Source organism: Zootoca vivipara, chromosome 8 (genome assembly GCF_965207765.1).
Source record: "Zootoca vivipara chromosome 8, rZooViv2.hap1.1, whole genome shotgun sequence".
Lineage (NCBI taxonomy): Eukaryota > Metazoa > Chordata > Lepidosauria > Squamata > Lacertidae > Zootoca > Zootoca vivipara.
In genome coordinates this window covers 6,013,480-6,031,530 of record NC_142591.1, presented here as the reverse complement: position 1 = coordinate 6,031,530, position 18,051 = coordinate 6,013,480, and the positions used below count along the sequence as shown (strand labels likewise).

The following is an 18,051-nucleotide window of genomic DNA, read 5'->3' as shown; positions in this document are numbered from 1 at the left end:
CTGCTTTAAATATGTTTTTATCTTATCTTAAACTGTGTCACTTTAACACTTTAATGTTTGCCATCTTGGGCTCCCCTTTGGAAAGAAGAGTGGCATAGAAGTGTAATGAACAAAGAAATAAATAATTTTTGGGGGCAGTGCAGCCTTTGCCATCCTGGCACCCGCCAGATGTATTTGACTATGACTCCCTTCAGGCTCAGCTGGCATGGTCATGATGGCTGAGGCTCATGGGAGTTGTAGTCCAACACATCTAAAGATCTCCAGATTAGGGGAGGCTGTGGTACTTTGGGGAAACAGAGAGGTGTTTCAGGATGGAAGGATCTACAGCAGGGGTCCCCAGACTACGGCCCGGGGGACACATACGGCCCGTGAGGCTCTTTTATGCAACCCCCGCTGCTGCCGCCCGTTCTTACCAGCGCAGCGTGGCTGCCGACTTCCGACCCAGAAAAGCGACAGAAATAGCTTGTGCGCGTGCGCAAGCGTCATTTCCGGTGCTTTCCAGGTTGGGAGTGTGCCAGAAATAGCATTTGCGCATGCACATGGGCGCGCACGGCCGTGCGCTCCCGCGCCCTCCGGCCCGCTGGGCATCCAGCCCGAAGCCGGGTAAGCTTGGGGACCCCTGATCTACAGTAAGGTCTGATGGTGTGCCCTTAGGCAGATCAAACCGATGTTACAAAATTGAAAGGGAACCAACCTCCCCTGATTTTTAGAACATTGTAACTGGATTCACCCATGCTTCTGAGGAAAAATAACATGAGTGGAGACAGAGTTGAATCCACCCCCAGTTATCAAGGTTACATTTGCCAAACTAAAATGCATCCACTTCTAAACGTTTCCATTGTTTCCAGAATGTACAGGCCCTATGGAGCCCCAATGTGAAGAAGAAGAAGAAGAAGAAGAAGAAGAAGAAGAAGAAGAAGGAGAAGGAGAAGGAGAAGGAGAAGGAGAAGGAGAAGGAGAAGGAGAAGGAGAAGGAGAAGGAGAAGGAGAAGGAGAAGGAGAAGGAGAAGGAGAAGGAGGAGGAGGAGGAGGAGGAGGAGGAGGAGGAGGAGGAGGAGGGGGAGGGGAGGAGGAGAAGGAAGTAGTGTAGCAACTAGCAAGTGTGCACATGGCCCTCTCATGGACTAAGGCCTTCTTAAATAAAGATGGGATCCACGCCCCCTCTACACACACTTTTTGTTAAATAGAGTATATTCTCAGGTACATTGGCTATATTAAGAGGAGGCCAGTTTGTTTTGAAGAATACAGTTCTGTGTGAGGATTGCTGACTCTAGACATGCGCCAGCACACAGCGGGTGGCAGACATCACTCCTTCAAGAACAGGAGAAGCCCACCAGGCCTCCTCCTTCCCCCAACTGTTTGCAAAGGAAAGGTGAATCATTGCTGCAAGCGTCTTTCTCTGCAGGCGATCGGGTGGGGTGGGCGGGCTGAACAACAATTCTACATGATCCCCAGCAGAAAATGAGGCTTCCAGCATCTTAACTTTGCAAACAGCTGGGGGGCGGGAGGAGGACGACTCTGGCAAGGTTTTTCCTATTTCAAGGAAGCTGTCATATTCCCGACTCCCAGGGTGTGTGTTCTCTGATCCTTGGGTAATGAGACAGTAGGCAGTAGAAGGCAAAGAGGGATTAAGGCAGGCAGAGTTTGGAAAAAGTTCAGCAGTAATTAAGTTCTTGCAACATTCCAGATGTGGTCACCCTGATAGGGTGTGGGAATGTGAAGGCAAAAACTGTGTGGCACAGCCCTTGTGCCACTTTCCAGAGGTAGTTGTGTGGGATGACTAACTCATCTGAGCGCAATGCTCCTTAAAACAGCTCATCATGTACAAAATACCTTTGACACAATATTGGCGGAAGTACGAACTACCCAGTTAAGACAGGAGATATTAACTTCTTTTCAGATACTGATAACTCGCAACTTATGCACATTTAACTTGTCTGCATTGAGCTTTGTGCATTTGGCAATTAAAGAAAAATTGAAAAGGAAGGCCACCTGCCGTTGCACCCAATGTGTTTTGACTATATGCAATTTTGGCTTTATGCGCTATCCCAGGAATGTAACCTATCGTATGTTGAAAGTCACCTGTATACCCTTCTTGCACAACAAGTTTCACTCAAAGATAAATCAGGAAGTTTTTAATGTCTGGCATTTTATTATGTTTTTATATGTGCTGGAAGCTGCCCAGAGTGACTGGGGTACTTAGAAATAATAAAATTATAGTTATCCTTATTGTTATTAGCTACCTAAGCAAACAGTTCACTGTTCTACATTTAGGAAGTCAGCACTTCTGACACAGAGAGATCCCTTGTAGAGGTTGCTCAGTAATGGAAGCCACAGGTACAGCAACTTCTAAAACCAGCTGCATATTCAGGGAATACTTGTCACCCAACACTCACCACTGGCCTGACCTGGTAGGCCAGCTCTTAGTGTTTATCATTACAGTATAATGCTAAGGGCTGACATACCAGTGGAGACCAGGGTTCTGTCTTGTCCTGTATTCTGTCCTTTGCAGTAGCCAGGTGTGCATTTACGCACACGTTTCTAAAAAATGTTGCTTTGCCAAAGACATAGTTGCAATGAAGAATACTAAAAATAAAATTTGCATATTACTAAACTTTAATATAAGTGCTTTAAAAAAGAAAAAGAAAATATGGCAGTGGGATTTGCTGCCAAGGAGTGTGGTGGAGTCTCCTTCTTTGGAGGTCTTTAAGCGGAGGCTTGACGGCCATATGTCAGGAATGCTTTGATGGTGTTTCCTGCTTGGCAGGGGGTTGGACTGGATGGCCCTTGTGGTCTCTTCCAACTCTATGATTCTATGAAGTTGTAAGATAACAAAAACAAGAAGGATATCTATTAGTTTCCCTTTCCATTACTTCTCCAGAACCAACGCAGGGTATAACACACCTTTGTGACACATAATATACAGATAACCAAGATGAAAATTATCTCCCACCAATTATAGTTGGCCCTCCGTTGGCTAACCAGTAGATTAATCAAGTGAAATTGTAGCTGACAAGTGTGCAACTCTAATACAGTGGAACCTCGGTTTATGAACACCTCGGTTTATGAATTTTCGGTTTACGAACGCCGCGGACCCATCTGGAACGGATTAATTCACTTTCCATTACTTTCAATGGGAAAGTTCGCTTCAGTTTATGAACAGACTTCCAGAACCAATTGTGTTCATAAACCGAGGTACCACTGTATTGCTAAATGTTTACAAAATCCTATTTTTGCTCAAAAGTAATTCTTAATTGTGTTAATCAGGATTTAGTCCTTAAAGAGTGTCTTAACCAGTTAAACCAATAAATGAAAAGCCTTTTCCTGAATTAAAAATGTGCCTGCATTACACATTTGCAACTTTTAAATACAAATACTTACTCCACTCCCAAGTGCAACATGCACCTGTCCTCACAAACCACCGCTACGTAAAATGCTTCCAGAAACAAACTGGATTGTGATACATCTTTTGTTTTCCAGGGAGCAAGGCACAGCTGCCATTTATCCCAATCACCGACATCCTATTTACAGACTTGTGTCCTCCACACCCACTTCCATGGCCTCAAAGCAAAGCGCATTCCTTTCTCAGAAAGGATCTTCAAACGCTATCTTGCTTACATTCAAACAAAGTCATTACCCAACTTCAGCTCAGCCTACCCAATAACATCCCAAAGTGCAACCCAAGCTCACTTCCTCCAAACAGGGTGCAGCGCATTGAAGTCACAACATACCATCTGCCTACCATCCTGTTTACCAGCCTCACTGACCCAGACTTCCTCCCACTCATGATTCCTCCTCCTCCTCTAAATAACTCCACTATCCATACATGATACAACACCAACTTCCCAGGCAATTATCGCAAAATAGAAAACAGGCAGTTATAATCCTTGTCATAGCAAACCTTGCGTCAAATCAAGCAGAGCCTGCCCTAGCATATGTGAGAATATTTTTTGGGGTGGGAATTACCCCCTCCCCCAGCATTTCCTTAAAAACCAAAACCACACAGCAGCTGACTGGATAACAACACAAGGGTAGCCAATATTATGGATGGGAGCAATGGAACACCCAATCTCAGGAGCTGCACTAGGGCCAGACCATGGCATTACCAAGGAGGCAGGTTTAGGGGCTATCTGAAGACTATCCCAGAAGGATACAGGTATCAGCAAGGGTGTCCCCCATGAGTTTAAGGTGCTGTTCTGCAACGCCAGGTCAATGACCAAGACCAGTGCCATCCATGACTTGACCATGGCTGGGGGAACTGACCAGGTACATGTAACAGAGACTTGGTTGGATGAAGCAGGTGGGCCTGTTCTTGCTGCTGTTTGTCCACCAGGTTTCTCTTACACACAGCAGCCCAGGTCATGTGGGCAGGGAGGGGTGGATGCCGTGGTTTTTAGGAAGCCTTCAGTTTTCATCAGGTGTCCTATTAAGGAGACCCAGTTCTCTGAGTGCATGTTCTAGAACAGTGAGTGTTATAAATCAGGGGTGGCCAACTCCCAGGAGACTGTAATCTACTCACAGTTAAAAACTGGCAGTGATCTACTTCCTTTTTGGGGGGTTCAGGCAGGTCAAAGTTGAGATTTTTTTAGGAAGGAGGAAGGCCCATTTTGGGGGGCTTCAGGTCAAAGTTGTTGAGTTTTTTCAGGGAGGAGGTAAATTTTTGAGCTTTTTTTAGGGGAGCCACAGTTGTTCAGCTTCTTTGGAGGGAGCCAATGATCTATCAGTGATCTACCGCAGATGTTCAGTGATCTACTGGTAGATCATGATCTACCTGTTGGACATGCCTGTTATAAATTAACCAAGTACTGGGTGCATCTGCAACTGGCATGGGTCCAACAGTGACCACGTGGAGATCTCTGGGTGCCAGGTTGGTGAATGGGAAGAGCAAAATGTCACTTAGATAAGGATCTGCTCTGGTTATCTCCTGCTTGGAATACTGCAATGTGCTCTATGTGGGGCTACCTTTGAAGGTGACTTGGAAATTACAACCAATCCAGTATGCAGTAGCTAGACTAGGGACTAGGAGCAGCTGCCGGGATCATATAATACTAGTCTTAAAGGATCTAAATCAGGCACCCCCAAACTTCGGCCCTCCAGATGTTTTGGACTACAATTCCCATCTTCCCTGACCACTGATCCTGTTAGCTAGGGATCATGGGAGTTGTAGGCCAAAAAATCTGGAGGGCAGCAGTTTGGGGGTGCCTGATCTACATTGACCCCCAGTACATTTCTGAGCACAATTCAAAGTGTTGGTGTTGACCTTCAAAGCCGTAAATGGCCCTGGCCCTGTATACCTGAAGGAGCGTCTCCACACCCATCGTCCAACCTGGACAGAGGTCCTGCTCTGAGGGGCCTCCTTGTAGTTCCCTCACTGCAAGAAGTGAAGATACAGGGAACCAGGCAGAGGGCCTTCTCGGTGGTGGTGCCCGCCCTTAGGATTGTCCTCCCATCAGATGTAAAAGAGATAAACAACTATCTGACTTTGAGAAGATATCTGAATGCAACCCTGTATAGGAAAGTTTTTAATGTGTGATGTTTTACTTAGGTTTGATAATTTCCTGGAAGCCTCCCAGAGTGCCTGGGGCAACCCAGTCAGATGAGCGGGGTACAAATAATAGAATTATTATTATTATTACTAAATTGCAGGTCTGTCATACATTACCCAACAAAAAGGGTCCAACACTGAACTATTCTACAGGGCTGGTGTAACTTGTACTCTCTAAACCACAAGCCCAGCCCCTGAATAAAAATGATGGTGTTTATCGGTGCTTCTTTCCCATCACATTTATTTTTAAAAATAAACCCGGGGGGGGGGGCATTAAGTAAGATCTGACTAAGGAAAATCATTAATCCAGCTATCATTTTTTTCTTTGATTTTGGGTACTAACACTACTACCCAATCACAGCTACTCTCAAATGCTGAATTTCTGGTTTTGCTCTTACCCTCTGGGGCAGCAACCACTTCTTCACCAGGGAATGAACCAGGAAGTTTTTCTCTCTAGTCTTTCTTCCTAAATATGAACCATTGCTATGGGTTATTATTATTATTGTTGTTGTTGTTTGGGAATAGCTATTTTTGCTCCGGGTTGAAAATTGATGCCTGGACACCAGGTCAGCCCCAATGGAAGGGTAGGTATGGTACAAGTGTCTTGGGGACCAGATCTACCCAGCTCAGGCTTCACTCCCACTTACTCACCAGATCTAGTTATGTATACTCATGCATGTACTTCGCACACACAAACCCTGGGAAAATGGCTGCAGTTGCCTTGGGAAACTGATGACTTATGGCGCACAAGTTACTGTTCATTTGAACAGGACTTGTGCAAGAGAACTTGGAGTGTAGCAAGACCAGTAGCAGAAACTTCATCGTTGGTTATCTATTGTTTTTGCTTTGTATTTATAAACTTCAGCTTAGATTGGTTTTTTGTAATATTTAATTTATTCTGTTTGCTAAAGTGTTGATTTTTGGCATTTTATATATTTGTATATCTTATATATTTTATATATTTGTATTTCCAGTGTCCTCTATTTTAATGTTTTCAAAATTTACTGTGAGCTGCTTTGGGCACAGCTCAATGTGGGAAAGCGGCATATTAAGTCAAATCAATCAACCAATTTCCTGGTGAATTGTGTCCGTTTGGGGGAGAAGAGGGCTTCTTTGGGTAGAAGGGCACGATATACATTTAATAAAACGAATAACTAACCATTTAGGTTTTCCACATCAAACACCAAAATGCCTTGTATAAGGCATCACTGCTAATTAAACCCTTCTTAGCAGACATAAGTGCTCTGGGTAATCGTGGGACTTTAGGCAGAATTTGTACTCATTGCTGTCTTGGAACTTACCCAAGATACCCAAATGGGAAGCAGCTAGTAAGTGGTGTGATCTGTGGATGCAAACTTACAGATAATAATAATAATAATAATAATAATAATAATAATAATAATAGGTAAATTGAGAGCTACTGTGATTTCTTTACATTTGAAAGGACCTCGGTGGGACTTGTTGCCTAGCAGCAGCCAGCAAAAACAGATTGTTCCTGTGCAGGTCTGAGTGAGATCCAGCTCAGCTGCTCAGCCCCACTTCCCTGCCTCACTGGATTTGACAGGAGCTTCTGGAAGGCATGATACCAGGGAAGAACCAGGAAGGGGCAGAAAATGCTGCCTGGATAAGGCTGGTTCCTGGACTTGAGAGGTGGGGAACCCTTCTCAGCCCAGGGGCTTACTTCCCTTGCTCGGTCCCTCCCGACCCCCAGATCTCTAGTCCTTTATCCTAGTCCCTTTTCCCTGCTCAGTTTACTTTCTCTTGGTTAGCTGCCTCCCTATTCCTGCCCATTTCCTTTCATTAGACTCCTTTCATTGCTAACCCTGCGTTGACCCAGCACTTTCTCAGCCCAATCCTTTTTCCTGTTCTGGATCAGGAGGTTGACCAAGCATCAGGGATACACACACTCGTACAACAACAAGGAGCTAAAGGTAAGCTGAAGGCAATACCATAGCGGCCAAGTTTTCCCTTTTCTCGCGAGGAAGCCTATTCAGCATAATGGAAAATCCCTTTAAAAAAGGGATAACTTGGCAGCTATGGGCAATACGTGCCATCGCTTGCTCTGCACCGAAGCAGGCTCCAATACTCCTCTCTTGGCATTTAATTCCCTTCTCCTCAGCTTCCTACTCTGCCCTGAAAAGATCCCAGAAATGCCATCCTATATCGCACCAGCATCATCCACTAAACTAGGGATGACAAAAGCAGGGGCCCTTTAAATGTTGGGCTCCATTAACTCCCATCAGCCCCAGGCCAGCATAGCCAATGGTCATGGAGAAGGAAGTTGTAGTCCAAAAATATTTGGAGGGCCCATCACTGCACAAAACACACAAGGATAATCTTATGTCCTTGTTTTATTCCTTCCACCTCTGCAATGTGTTGAGCTCTCAAACTGTGAATATTTAATTGTTTAATTGTTTGCAGCGCTTATGTGCTGCCTGGTAACTATGTTACCTGGGTGGCTTACAACAATCCAGCATTAAAATGTAAAATGTATCCCTTCTTACTTGGGATAACGGGAGATGAAATACCTAGGAAGGATGTTACTTTCTTTTTGTATGCCACAACAGCTGCAAGAATTCTACTTGCAAAGAATTGGAAGAATGAAGAATTACCAACAGTGGATGAATGGCAGAAGAAGTTGATAGAATTTATGGAACTGTCTGAGCTGACCGGGAGACTCCGGGACCAGAGTGAAGTAGCAGTGGAAGAAGATTGGAAGAAATTTAAAATTTATTTAAAGAATAAACGTATAATAGATTAGAATTATTGGAAGTGAGGGAGATAAAATAGAGGTTGTAGATAATACAATGGTGTGAAATAAGCATTGATAGAAGTTAAGGACAATTTAATTAAGAAGTAAGATCTAGATAGAATATAAAAGGATAAGATATAAAAGATTAAAGAATTAAGGTATAGTTAAAGTAACAATTAGAATTTATATAAGATTTAGAGTTTACTACGGAGGATATGTAAAGAATCGCAGAAGGAGGTGGAATGAGGAAGTCAATAGATTGGAAATAAGGGTTATAGTTAGAATTTTGTTTTTGCATTTTTTCTTTTTTTGTATTCTTGTTTTTTCTTTTTTATGTTTTGTAATTTTCTTTGTGTGTTTTGTATTTTTGTATTTTTTGTTGTTTGAGAAAATCTTTAATAAATACATTAAAAAAGTAATGACAAACCAGCAATAAACAATAAAAAGTAGCACAAAATGTTTAGCAGCAGCAGCAGCTAATAAAACAGTATAATAAGATTCACAGCACTGCTAAAAGTATGCTGCAAATGGGGATTATAAATGCACAGGTCAAAAAATATTTATGATTCCTAATCGAAATACACCAGCTTTTGCTTTCCACCAGTTCACACAGGATGCTAACCAAAACCCTGACTTAGCATAAATGCATGCGCATGCGCACTCCCAGAGACAAGACCACAGCTGCTTTGCTCCTCCTCGGGTTCTCCTGCTGCATCACTGAGAGCTAAGCAATGGTTTGGTTTAGCATAGCATCCGTACCTAGGCTCATGATTTGTCTCCTACAAAAAAAACCACGAACACTAAGCCATAAAACAAACCGTGGCTATAGCTTTGTCTGGGGTAAGGGAAACTATGAGCCCAGGTTCCAACGACACACTAAGCCTAACCATGGCGTAGCTCTCACAGTGGCTCAGCCACAGGCACCGACGAGCAGTAAAGCAGCAGCAATCTCCCCTGTAGGAAGGAACCCACTTTGTTTGGCTTAGCATACCATGTGAACTGGGTCTGTACTGAGTTGCAACTGCACGGGGCTTTTGGACAATCTAGGAAAGAGGTCGGCAACCTTTTTCGGCTGTAGGCTGGTCCACCGTCCCTCAGACCATGTGGTGGGCCGGACAATATTTTTTTGGGGGAAAATGAACGAATTCCTATGCCCCACAAATAACCCAGAGATGCATTTTAAATAAAAGTACACATTCTACTCCTGTAAAAACACGCTGGTTCCCGGACCATCCATGGGCCGGATTGAGAAGGCGATTGGGCTGCATCTGGCCCCCGGGCCTTAGGTTGCCTACCCGTGATCTAGGAGCAATATGAAACCATTGGAGGTCGGTCCACATGTCTTTTGCATTGGAGTATTCTAAGTGTTTTCTGCTTGGCTTTTTATCTACTTGGAAATAATCCTAATTTCATTTAGTTATAACTTCATTAGAGTCTTACATATATAAAGACACTAAGCAAGATCGTGTATGTGGAGATTAAGGCTGTGGTTTTATGGAAGAAAGTCCCATTGAACAAAGTAGGGCTTACAGTCTGGTCCTATGCATGTTTCTGAAGAACGGTTCAGAATTTTCCAGAAATAAGGCACCGAAGGCACTAGGCAATTTTTTAAAATGCTATTATGGCAACTAGTTAGTATACATACATTCGGGGAAGAATTGAATTCAACAAGGCATTTCTTTTCTTTTTTTAAAAAAAGAATCACTAAAATACACAAAGTCAATTAAAAATCAGAATAAAATACACAAAACCAATTAAAAACCAGAACAGAAACCAGAATACAGCAAAGCAAATGCCCTTAGAAACAACAGAAAAATAAATACAGTACAGCAGAGATATAGCCCTGCATATTGGGATGGGGTGGGGGTTGTAGCTGCAGTGGAACTGGACCTCCTTCATATGGAAGCCAACCTCACGCCCCTCCCTGCTCAGGATAAACTTTGAAGCAGGCCCTACTATTAGATCTTTATTGCTGCGGGTGTTTGATTTCAATCCACCTTGTACGTGAAATGTATGGACTCTGCCCCTCAGATCGGATGGGGTGGCTGTCTGTAAACTATAGAGATTATATCCTGATGGGCAGTAAAAAGGGAGGGGGCAGTGGTGGGGGCGAGGAAATGGGAGAAAGCCAAAATGTGGGAGGGGTTTGCGAGAGGATAAAGTGCAAGGAAGAATTGATGCTTTTGAATTATGGTGCTGGAGGAGACTCTTGAGAGTCCCATGGACTGCAAGAAGATCAAACATATCTGTTCTTAAGGAAATCAGCCCTGAGTGCTCACTGGAAGGACAGATCATGAAGCTGAGGCTCCAATACTTTGGCCACATCATGAGAAGAGAAGACTCTCTGGAAAAGACCCTGATGTTGGGAAAGATGGAGGGCACAAGGAGAAGGGGACGACAGAGGATGAGATGGTTGGACAGTGTTCTCGAAGCCACCAACATGAGTCTGACCAAACTGCGGGAGGCAGTGGAAGACAGGAGTGCCTGGCGTGCTCTGGTCCATGGGGTCATGGAAGTCGGACACGACTAAACAACTAAACAACAACAACAACAACAACAACAAAGTGCAAGGATTCCCCCCAATGGAGGCATGCTTAGTACCCAGGATAGGCCAATGCAATGGAAGGAACCGTGTTCAACAAAGAGCTCCGCTTCTAAACATTTAACAAAACCCAAGAAAGCAGAAAGACGAGCAATTCCTGAACTACATTTCAGTCACCTACTGATGCAGCCAACATGGTAGGCCTGCAATAGGGAGCAGAAAAAGAAACTCATACTATTGCCAATTCAATTCAGAGCATAGCAACAGTAGAAATGTGAAAATAGGATAGCTAAGCCTTCCTTTAAAGTCCATCGCATTAGGACTTCATGGGGGGGGGGAATGAAATAATTGCATTTCATGACATAATTACCTGTGCAATCTGACCAGATGCGGGCAAAGGAAGATAGCTGACTCTGGGCATTGATAAGTTCCCAAAGGAACTTCCCAGTGGGTTGTAACCACTCTTAATTACTAAAATAAAGTCACCATTTTGCATTTCCACCTCAAGCACCATATGCTGAGCCACACCTGGCTAACGAATGGTCAAGGCTGCAGTGTGAGTTGTCACAGTAAAGAGCCCCACGGATTCTGCACCACATTTGCCCTTGAGAAATTCATTGTTGATTACTTCATACATGTGCATACCCAGTAGAAACGAGCACATCCATACACTCCTCTCTATCCATATCCCTGTACAATATGAGCATGCATGTGTATTATGAGCTCAAGCCCTTGCAGCATTCCTGCAGAAAGATTATCACCACACATCAACTCAACACCAATCTTCAACACAGACCATTCATCCTCTCACAATTGTGCATTTCTTATTATTTTTGTGTGATCTTAAAGAAGCCACATTTCATCCAGGAGAAGAAAAGATACAGGACAAGCCAAAGCTCAAGTGCTCTTGCCCAACAAATCCAGCTCCACCACTTCATTAGGCTCCTTCTGCAACGCTTCTAATCCAGAGTCAGGGTCAGAGCTTTAACCTTGTCGAGCTGCTTGCCTAGTCTAGTCAGTGCTGGATTTGTGCACAAGCAAAACAAACTGCAGCTTGGGGCCTCAGATTATGAGAGGCCTCTAAGTAAAAAACAAACTAAACTAAACTTGGAATATTGCACAATTGGTTAATGAAGGAAATAGGAAAACAAACTCATCCTGATATGATAAAATATATCCAATCGCTACACGATAATTTGCCATGTTGTGTTTATGTATCTATTCAGAAATAACAATAATATTTTATACTATATATGTTAAGAAATCATATGGCATTTTCATAAGCAAGCAGGCTTATTGCAAGATGTGCAAGATTGTTAGTTTTTAATTGCATCCTAGCCTATGCACCGGCATGTAAACAAATACAATAGTTCATTATTTCTATTTTCATTGTCCTTCTTGTTAGAATAATACAGTCAGGGGCTCTTAAAGCTGCCATAGTTTAGGGCCTCAGCATGTCTTAATCCAGCTCCAGAGGCAGCCAACAGGGGGCACACCAGGTATTTTGGAAGACCACTCCCATCCCTAGGCATGGCAGTGTTGGCTGGGGCTGAGGATTATGGCTTTGCCCTGTAGGTCCCACTGATTTGTTGCAACTCAGATTTTTGGCCATAGGCCTATGCTGGTTGAGATGCTTTCAAATCCCCAATGAAAGCAGCTGTTATCTACACCTGGTTTTGTCAATATAGACAAAATTTTCCTTCCTCTTACAACTGGCTTAGCAAGACCATTCTCCAAGTTCCATTTAGGTGTAAACACATTAGCATATACAAAGCTATTCAGCAGGGTTTAGGCCTCCTGGCTCCTATTTGGAAGCACAGTTTCCGCCTATAGGGATACAGTGGTGGTGGTCTTATGTAGCATTTGATTCTGGGTAACACATAGATAACAGATCTGCCTTAAGGCAACTCAGAAAGCAAGAAAGGTTTCTTTAGAAGACAAGTCCAGCAGCCGGCAATGGCAGTTAACTCATAACTTCCCTATCAAAATATCAAATCTCTCTACCTTATTGGAAGATGCTACAGGATGAAAGCCATACACTGAAAACACTGTGCACATGAAACATCCCAGAATAAAAGCTCTCCGGCCAGCAGAACACACACTCAGAAACACCAGGAAGCACAAATGAAAATTGAGGTTTGGGGTTGAAATCAGATTGTGATAAAAGGCACAACGATACAAAACCCTTAAAAGAACAGCTACCTAATTCACATAGTGGTGACAGATAAAAGGCAAAAATTTATTCTCTGGTCTCAAATATTGTGTTGGAAATAATGCTTGGATGTTGGTGCAGTTTTTTTAAAAAAAATAATCATTGGTTGTGTAACACACAAGAAACATTCAGTACTTGCGCTGGGAAAATGAGAGGTTCCCCAGATGCTAGACTAGAAACTTACAGTAACCACAAACGGGCAGAGGAAAATAGAGCATGATTCATAGTTAGCATACAAGGCTGCTGTAAAAGGGACTACAACTCACCCCACCCTTCCAGCCCCTCAAGGAGATCGGGCTAAGAACAAATGGCAACAAGTAATCCGGCAACAATACAGTAAATGGCTTTTTGCACAATCGAATCCATACAGCCCTTCTCGCAGGGCACACCTAACACATTCCTCACTCCTAGGAAAATCCTCATAGGATACACACGCATCACATGCCCTCCTCCATAGGAAGGTACACGCACCACCACCACATCCTTCCAGCCTGCCTCACCCCCAGGGATACCCAGGGGCGCCTCTTTTCTGTGCACCTTCCACGTCTCCCCCTTTTCCACACATCATACTTCATCACACACACCCGATTCACCGACATGCTAAGGACGCGAGTTCTCACCAAAAGCGTACGCCGACGCTGAAACCTGGGTCTCCACCAGCCATGCATGCCTACTTCCTTTACATGCACAACACCTGAAGTTCACCTCAGAGCAGTCCGCTCTTGCATTCACACGCACCCCATTCGCATTCCCCAACCTTCCCTTGGGCTGCCTTCTGCTCCTTCCCCAAGCACTCATCGGGGTCTCTCTCCGAAGGAGGCGCACCTACACCCGAACCCGCTGCACCGCAGCTCCCGTGCAGACGCTCCTCGAGACCCCAACCCCAGAGCAGCAATGCCCCGGACAGAGCGGGGGGGGGGACCTGGCAAGGGCGAGAATGCAACGCACTTTTCACCCGGGGAAGAGGAGGCGCGCTTGCCGCCTCGGCCATCCGCGCGCAGGAGCGAAGCACGAGCGCCAGCCAGGGCAGCTGCCAGCCTCGCCCGCCCGCCCCCCCCCCACGCCGCACCAGCAAAACACGCGCAGTCCGAAAAGGCGCTTGCAGGGGTGCCACGTCCCCGGAGCCCGCACACAGGCAGGGCATTCCGGGGCAGGGGTCGGGGTGGGGGCACACGAGCGAAGCGGAGTTCTCCCCCAGCACCCAACAAGTGGCAGGAGGCGACGGTGCTTCGGTCCTGGCAGGAGCCCGACTACTTGCCCCCCTTTCTGATCCGGGAGGGGGCGCACACAGCGCATCGGGGTGCAGCCATCGGGGAGAAGCCAGGCGTCGCCCACAAACGCCTCCCTGTCCCTGTCCCCCCCCCGCTGCTTCTCGGCTGTCACGGGAGGGGGGTGCCCTCACTGCCCCCCCCACCCGGGGAACTGCTTCCTATTTCGGGGGCGCTCCCGTCTCCGCAGATTGGAAAAGATTCATTGAGACCCCGATCCGTGCAAAAATGAGGTGCCGAAAAGGAGGGGCGCGGGGGGAGAGAATGAATCGAATGGCTCCCGGAGGGAGAGCAGCAACGGAGGCGCCGCAGCTCACGGGGGGGGGGCGAAGCAGCTGGATGCAGCGAGAGGAGGAAGGACCCGGCGCAGGACCGCAGGCGAGTCGCCTGCCGGCTGGAGCAAAAACCTGACCCCCCACAAGCTGCCTACCAAGTATCCCCATCCTTGCCCCTCCACCCATCCCTCGTCCGTCCGTCTTCGGGGAGCTGCTTCCGCAAGCTGCGCGGCTGCTCGCCTGCCTCTACTCCCGCCACCCGCAGCCTCGACCGGGCGCCTTCCTTCCTTGCTTCCCTCCAGCCCGGCGCCCGCATTCCGACACAGCCGCGAGCCGAGCGCGGTCCTCCGGCGCGGAGTCCGCCCTGCCAGCTTCCCGGCTGCCCGCCCGCCGCGCCGAGCTTCCTTACTTAGCGGCGCCCCGCGCACAGCCGCCCGGGGCTTCCTCCTCGCTCGCCGCTCCTCGCCGGGCATCTTCGCCTCCCGCCGCCTGCCCGCTGCTCTCCGCAGCAAATCCGCGAGCAGCCGGGCTCTCCGAGCCCCCAGCGCCGTCGCGCTCCGCTCCAAATCCGCTCCGCTCCGTTCAGTCCGTTCCAACCGAAGGAAGCCCTCCCTCCTGCCCCGCTCGCCCGCGCCAGGAGCCCAGCCAAGCAGCCGCTGCTGCCGGGGCGCGCGCCGAGCCGGGCTGTGTCCGAGCCGGAGCTGCTCTCTCGGTGTGTGTGAGGAGGAAGTGCAGGGGAAGCGCAGCCCAGGGATTGCATCGCCCCCAACACCCCGCTCCTCGCGCGCGCGCGCGCGCCACCGCCTCCCTCTCCTCGCTCCCTCCCGGCTGGCCTCCTCGTCCTCGTCCTCGTCGCCCGGGGAGAGGGAGGCGGAGCTCCGGCGCCTTGGCAGAGCCGGTGCCCAACCGAAGCTCCGCGCGGAGGTGGCCGCCGCAGCGCCAGCGACCCAGCCAGCCTCGCGTGCCTTAGCCCAGCCGGCCCAGCCCCGCGCTCGCTTCCGAGGAAGGGGACAAGCCATCCTCGAGCACCTTCAGGAGCAGCATCGCGACTCGCGCGCCGCCGCCCGGCTCCTCGGGCCCCCTGTTCGCGGCCACTGACTTGCCTGCTTTTGGGGGGGGGATGATGGGCAGCCCCGCGCTGCCCGGGGAATTCGCGGCGAGATGCCCGGCCGGCCGCCTGCCACGCGGATTTGCCGCCCGTCGCTGCAACTGACCGAGCCGCGAGGTCGCGCGCTGGCGCCCGGCAGCAGGAGGCGTCCCACTCGGCGAGGCGCGCAGGAACGCGGCGGCCACGGCCACTAGGGGCGCGCGAGGCCTGCTCCCCACCAGGCGCGGACGAGGCCTGCGCGCCCGCCCGCCTGCCCTGCTGGCCGGAGCCGCTTGGAGCGCCTGCCCGCCCGCCCGCCGTTCGCTCTCCCTGCGTGACTCCCGCTGACCTTGCCCCCCGCGAGCCCTGCCTCCCGCGCGCCCTCCCCTCCTCCTCCCCCGCTGCCCTCGCGGCCGGTTCCGGTGAGTCACCCGCGCGTCGCCGGCTGCACCTGCCGGGGGAGGAGGGAGCGAGTTGGGACTGCGCACCTGCCCAGCCGCCCGCCCTTCCCCCTCGCCGCGACTGCAGCAACCCCGGAGGGGGCTGGCCAATGCCATTCCGCTGCCCCTCGGGGAAAGCAGGCCAAGGAATCGCGCGGCGGAGCTGCCGTCGGAATCCGTCTCCGGAAAGCCGCTTTCTAGCAGGCGGCGACCCTCCCGCAGGCCCTTTTGGGCGGGCGGGCGGGCGAGGGGCTTCCAGGGAGAACTCCTGGCTGGCGAAGCCAAGATGGTTGCCAGCTCCCCCGGCATCCAGAGTGGCCGATAAAACAGCAGAGACTCACACACACGGGGAAGCGGCTGCCGAGCGCCGGCTCCTCTGCACCTTTAAGCAGCGAGGGCCCTGCTCTGCCAGTGGTCCGGATTTCCAAACTGGATTCTGGTTCTTTGCCAAGAACTGAGCGCTCGTTAACATTCAGCCTGGCGCTGCCGGTGCCAAGCTGCCAGGCTCCAGAGATTCCTGGCTCTTGGGCCCCTGCAGGCCGGCCACGTCAGGCAACTCTGCAGGCGCCTTGCGGAGCCCTACCGGTGTGGGGGGCTGCCGGGCTGCCCTGCTGGCGAGCAGGGGTGGAGAAGACGGCTCCCAAGTCTGCACGGTGTACTTTCTAGCATCGTTAGGAGTAGATTATGGGCAGAGCCAACCTGTTAAAAACACGTGTTGCTTCTTTCCTGCAGCTCCAGATTTTTTACATGCTGCTCAGCTCTATGAACCTGTTGCGCAGCACAGCCCCCGCGTTCCTTCTTCCCATACATGCTCCATTCGCCTTCCATAACCCACTGCACCATCTAGAGGCTGCTTAGGCTGCTTTGTCTTTCAATGGAATGACGGGCTTTATGTGAATTTGAGTCCTTGGGCTGTGTATGTGTGTGTGTGTGTAAAAGAGAAACAGAGTATCTCTGCATCTTCCTGGGAGAGAGGGGTCTTGTGAGGAATGTGAAATTCTTATCAAAAGACTCTTCCCCCCCACCAAAAAAGAGTGTCTCTTAAGGATTCCTGCTGCTCCTCCTTGCTCCTACTCATCTCTCCAGGCTAATCCTCTACTCCTTGCTTGCTCCAGGCTTTTCTGCTACTGCCCACTGCTCTGGAGCTATGTTTATTCCCCCCCCTTTTGTTTCATTTCATCTTAAATTAAATCATATCCAAGGCTTTGCTTTTCCCTAGTACATCACTTGATGCTTATGTTTGTAAAAGCAACACACTGTAGTGGAACTGGCCACTTCTAGCTTTTTAGTTTGATCTTCACCCAGTGGTGAACTCTCACCCCAATTAGGATGGTGTTTGCATGTTCCCATTGCAGCTACAAATCTGGCTAATGTGCCTATTACCCAGCCCAGCCTCAACGGACTTTGCTCTGTTTACTTTGTAGGTAGGCCTGAAAGGCTTTATTTGCATAAGATACCCAGGTAACCGGTGTGAGGCCGCACCTGCTTTAGAGACTGGGGAAGGGTTATTCTAGTTGGGTGTTAAGACTAGGAAGCATGCAGCTGGTATTAAAAAGTTACTTTTCCCCCTTTTATTTTCTGTCTAGTTGAAAAGCTTGATGGAGCATCATGATGTTGATGGGTTGAGATCATGTTCAGCTACGTGGTCTTCCCAGAAGTACAGTACACTTCCTGTTCCTGTTCCTTCAGGTGTTTCCAGTTCTTAAAAGAGAATGAGACAGATTTATGAGGAGAGAAATTGAAGTAGCAACGTCCCTCCTTTTAACTCACACAAGAGTCAAAAGGAGGGAGGTTGTCACTTGAATGTCCCTCCTTCAAAATCTGTCCCATTAATTAACTCACATTAATTTCCTTTTTTAAAAAATAATTTTATTAGTTTTATATAACAACACAAAAAGACAAAACATTTCTGCCCACCTTCCCCCCTCCC

General features: G+C 48.3%; 1 protein-coding gene across 2 annotated transcripts in view; it reads right to left on the bottom strand.

The window, feature by feature from the left end:
• The window catches only part of PCDH1 (protocadherin 1), a 75,920-nt gene extending 60,292 nt beyond the window's left edge, over window positions 1–15,628 (bottom strand). The window contains exon 1 of one of the 2 annotated variants that reach the window (XM_035103307.3): window positions 15,004–15,628. In XM_035103307.3, coding sequence (XP_034959198.2) covers window positions 15,004–15,613 — 610 coding nt within the window. In that variant the 5' untranslated portion in view covers window positions 15,614–15,628. The remainder of the gene's footprint in view (window positions 1–15,003) is intronic. The other variant, XM_035103310.3, reaches the window with a different exon arrangement.
• Between the last annotated feature and the right edge of the window lie 2,423 nt (window positions 15,629–18,051).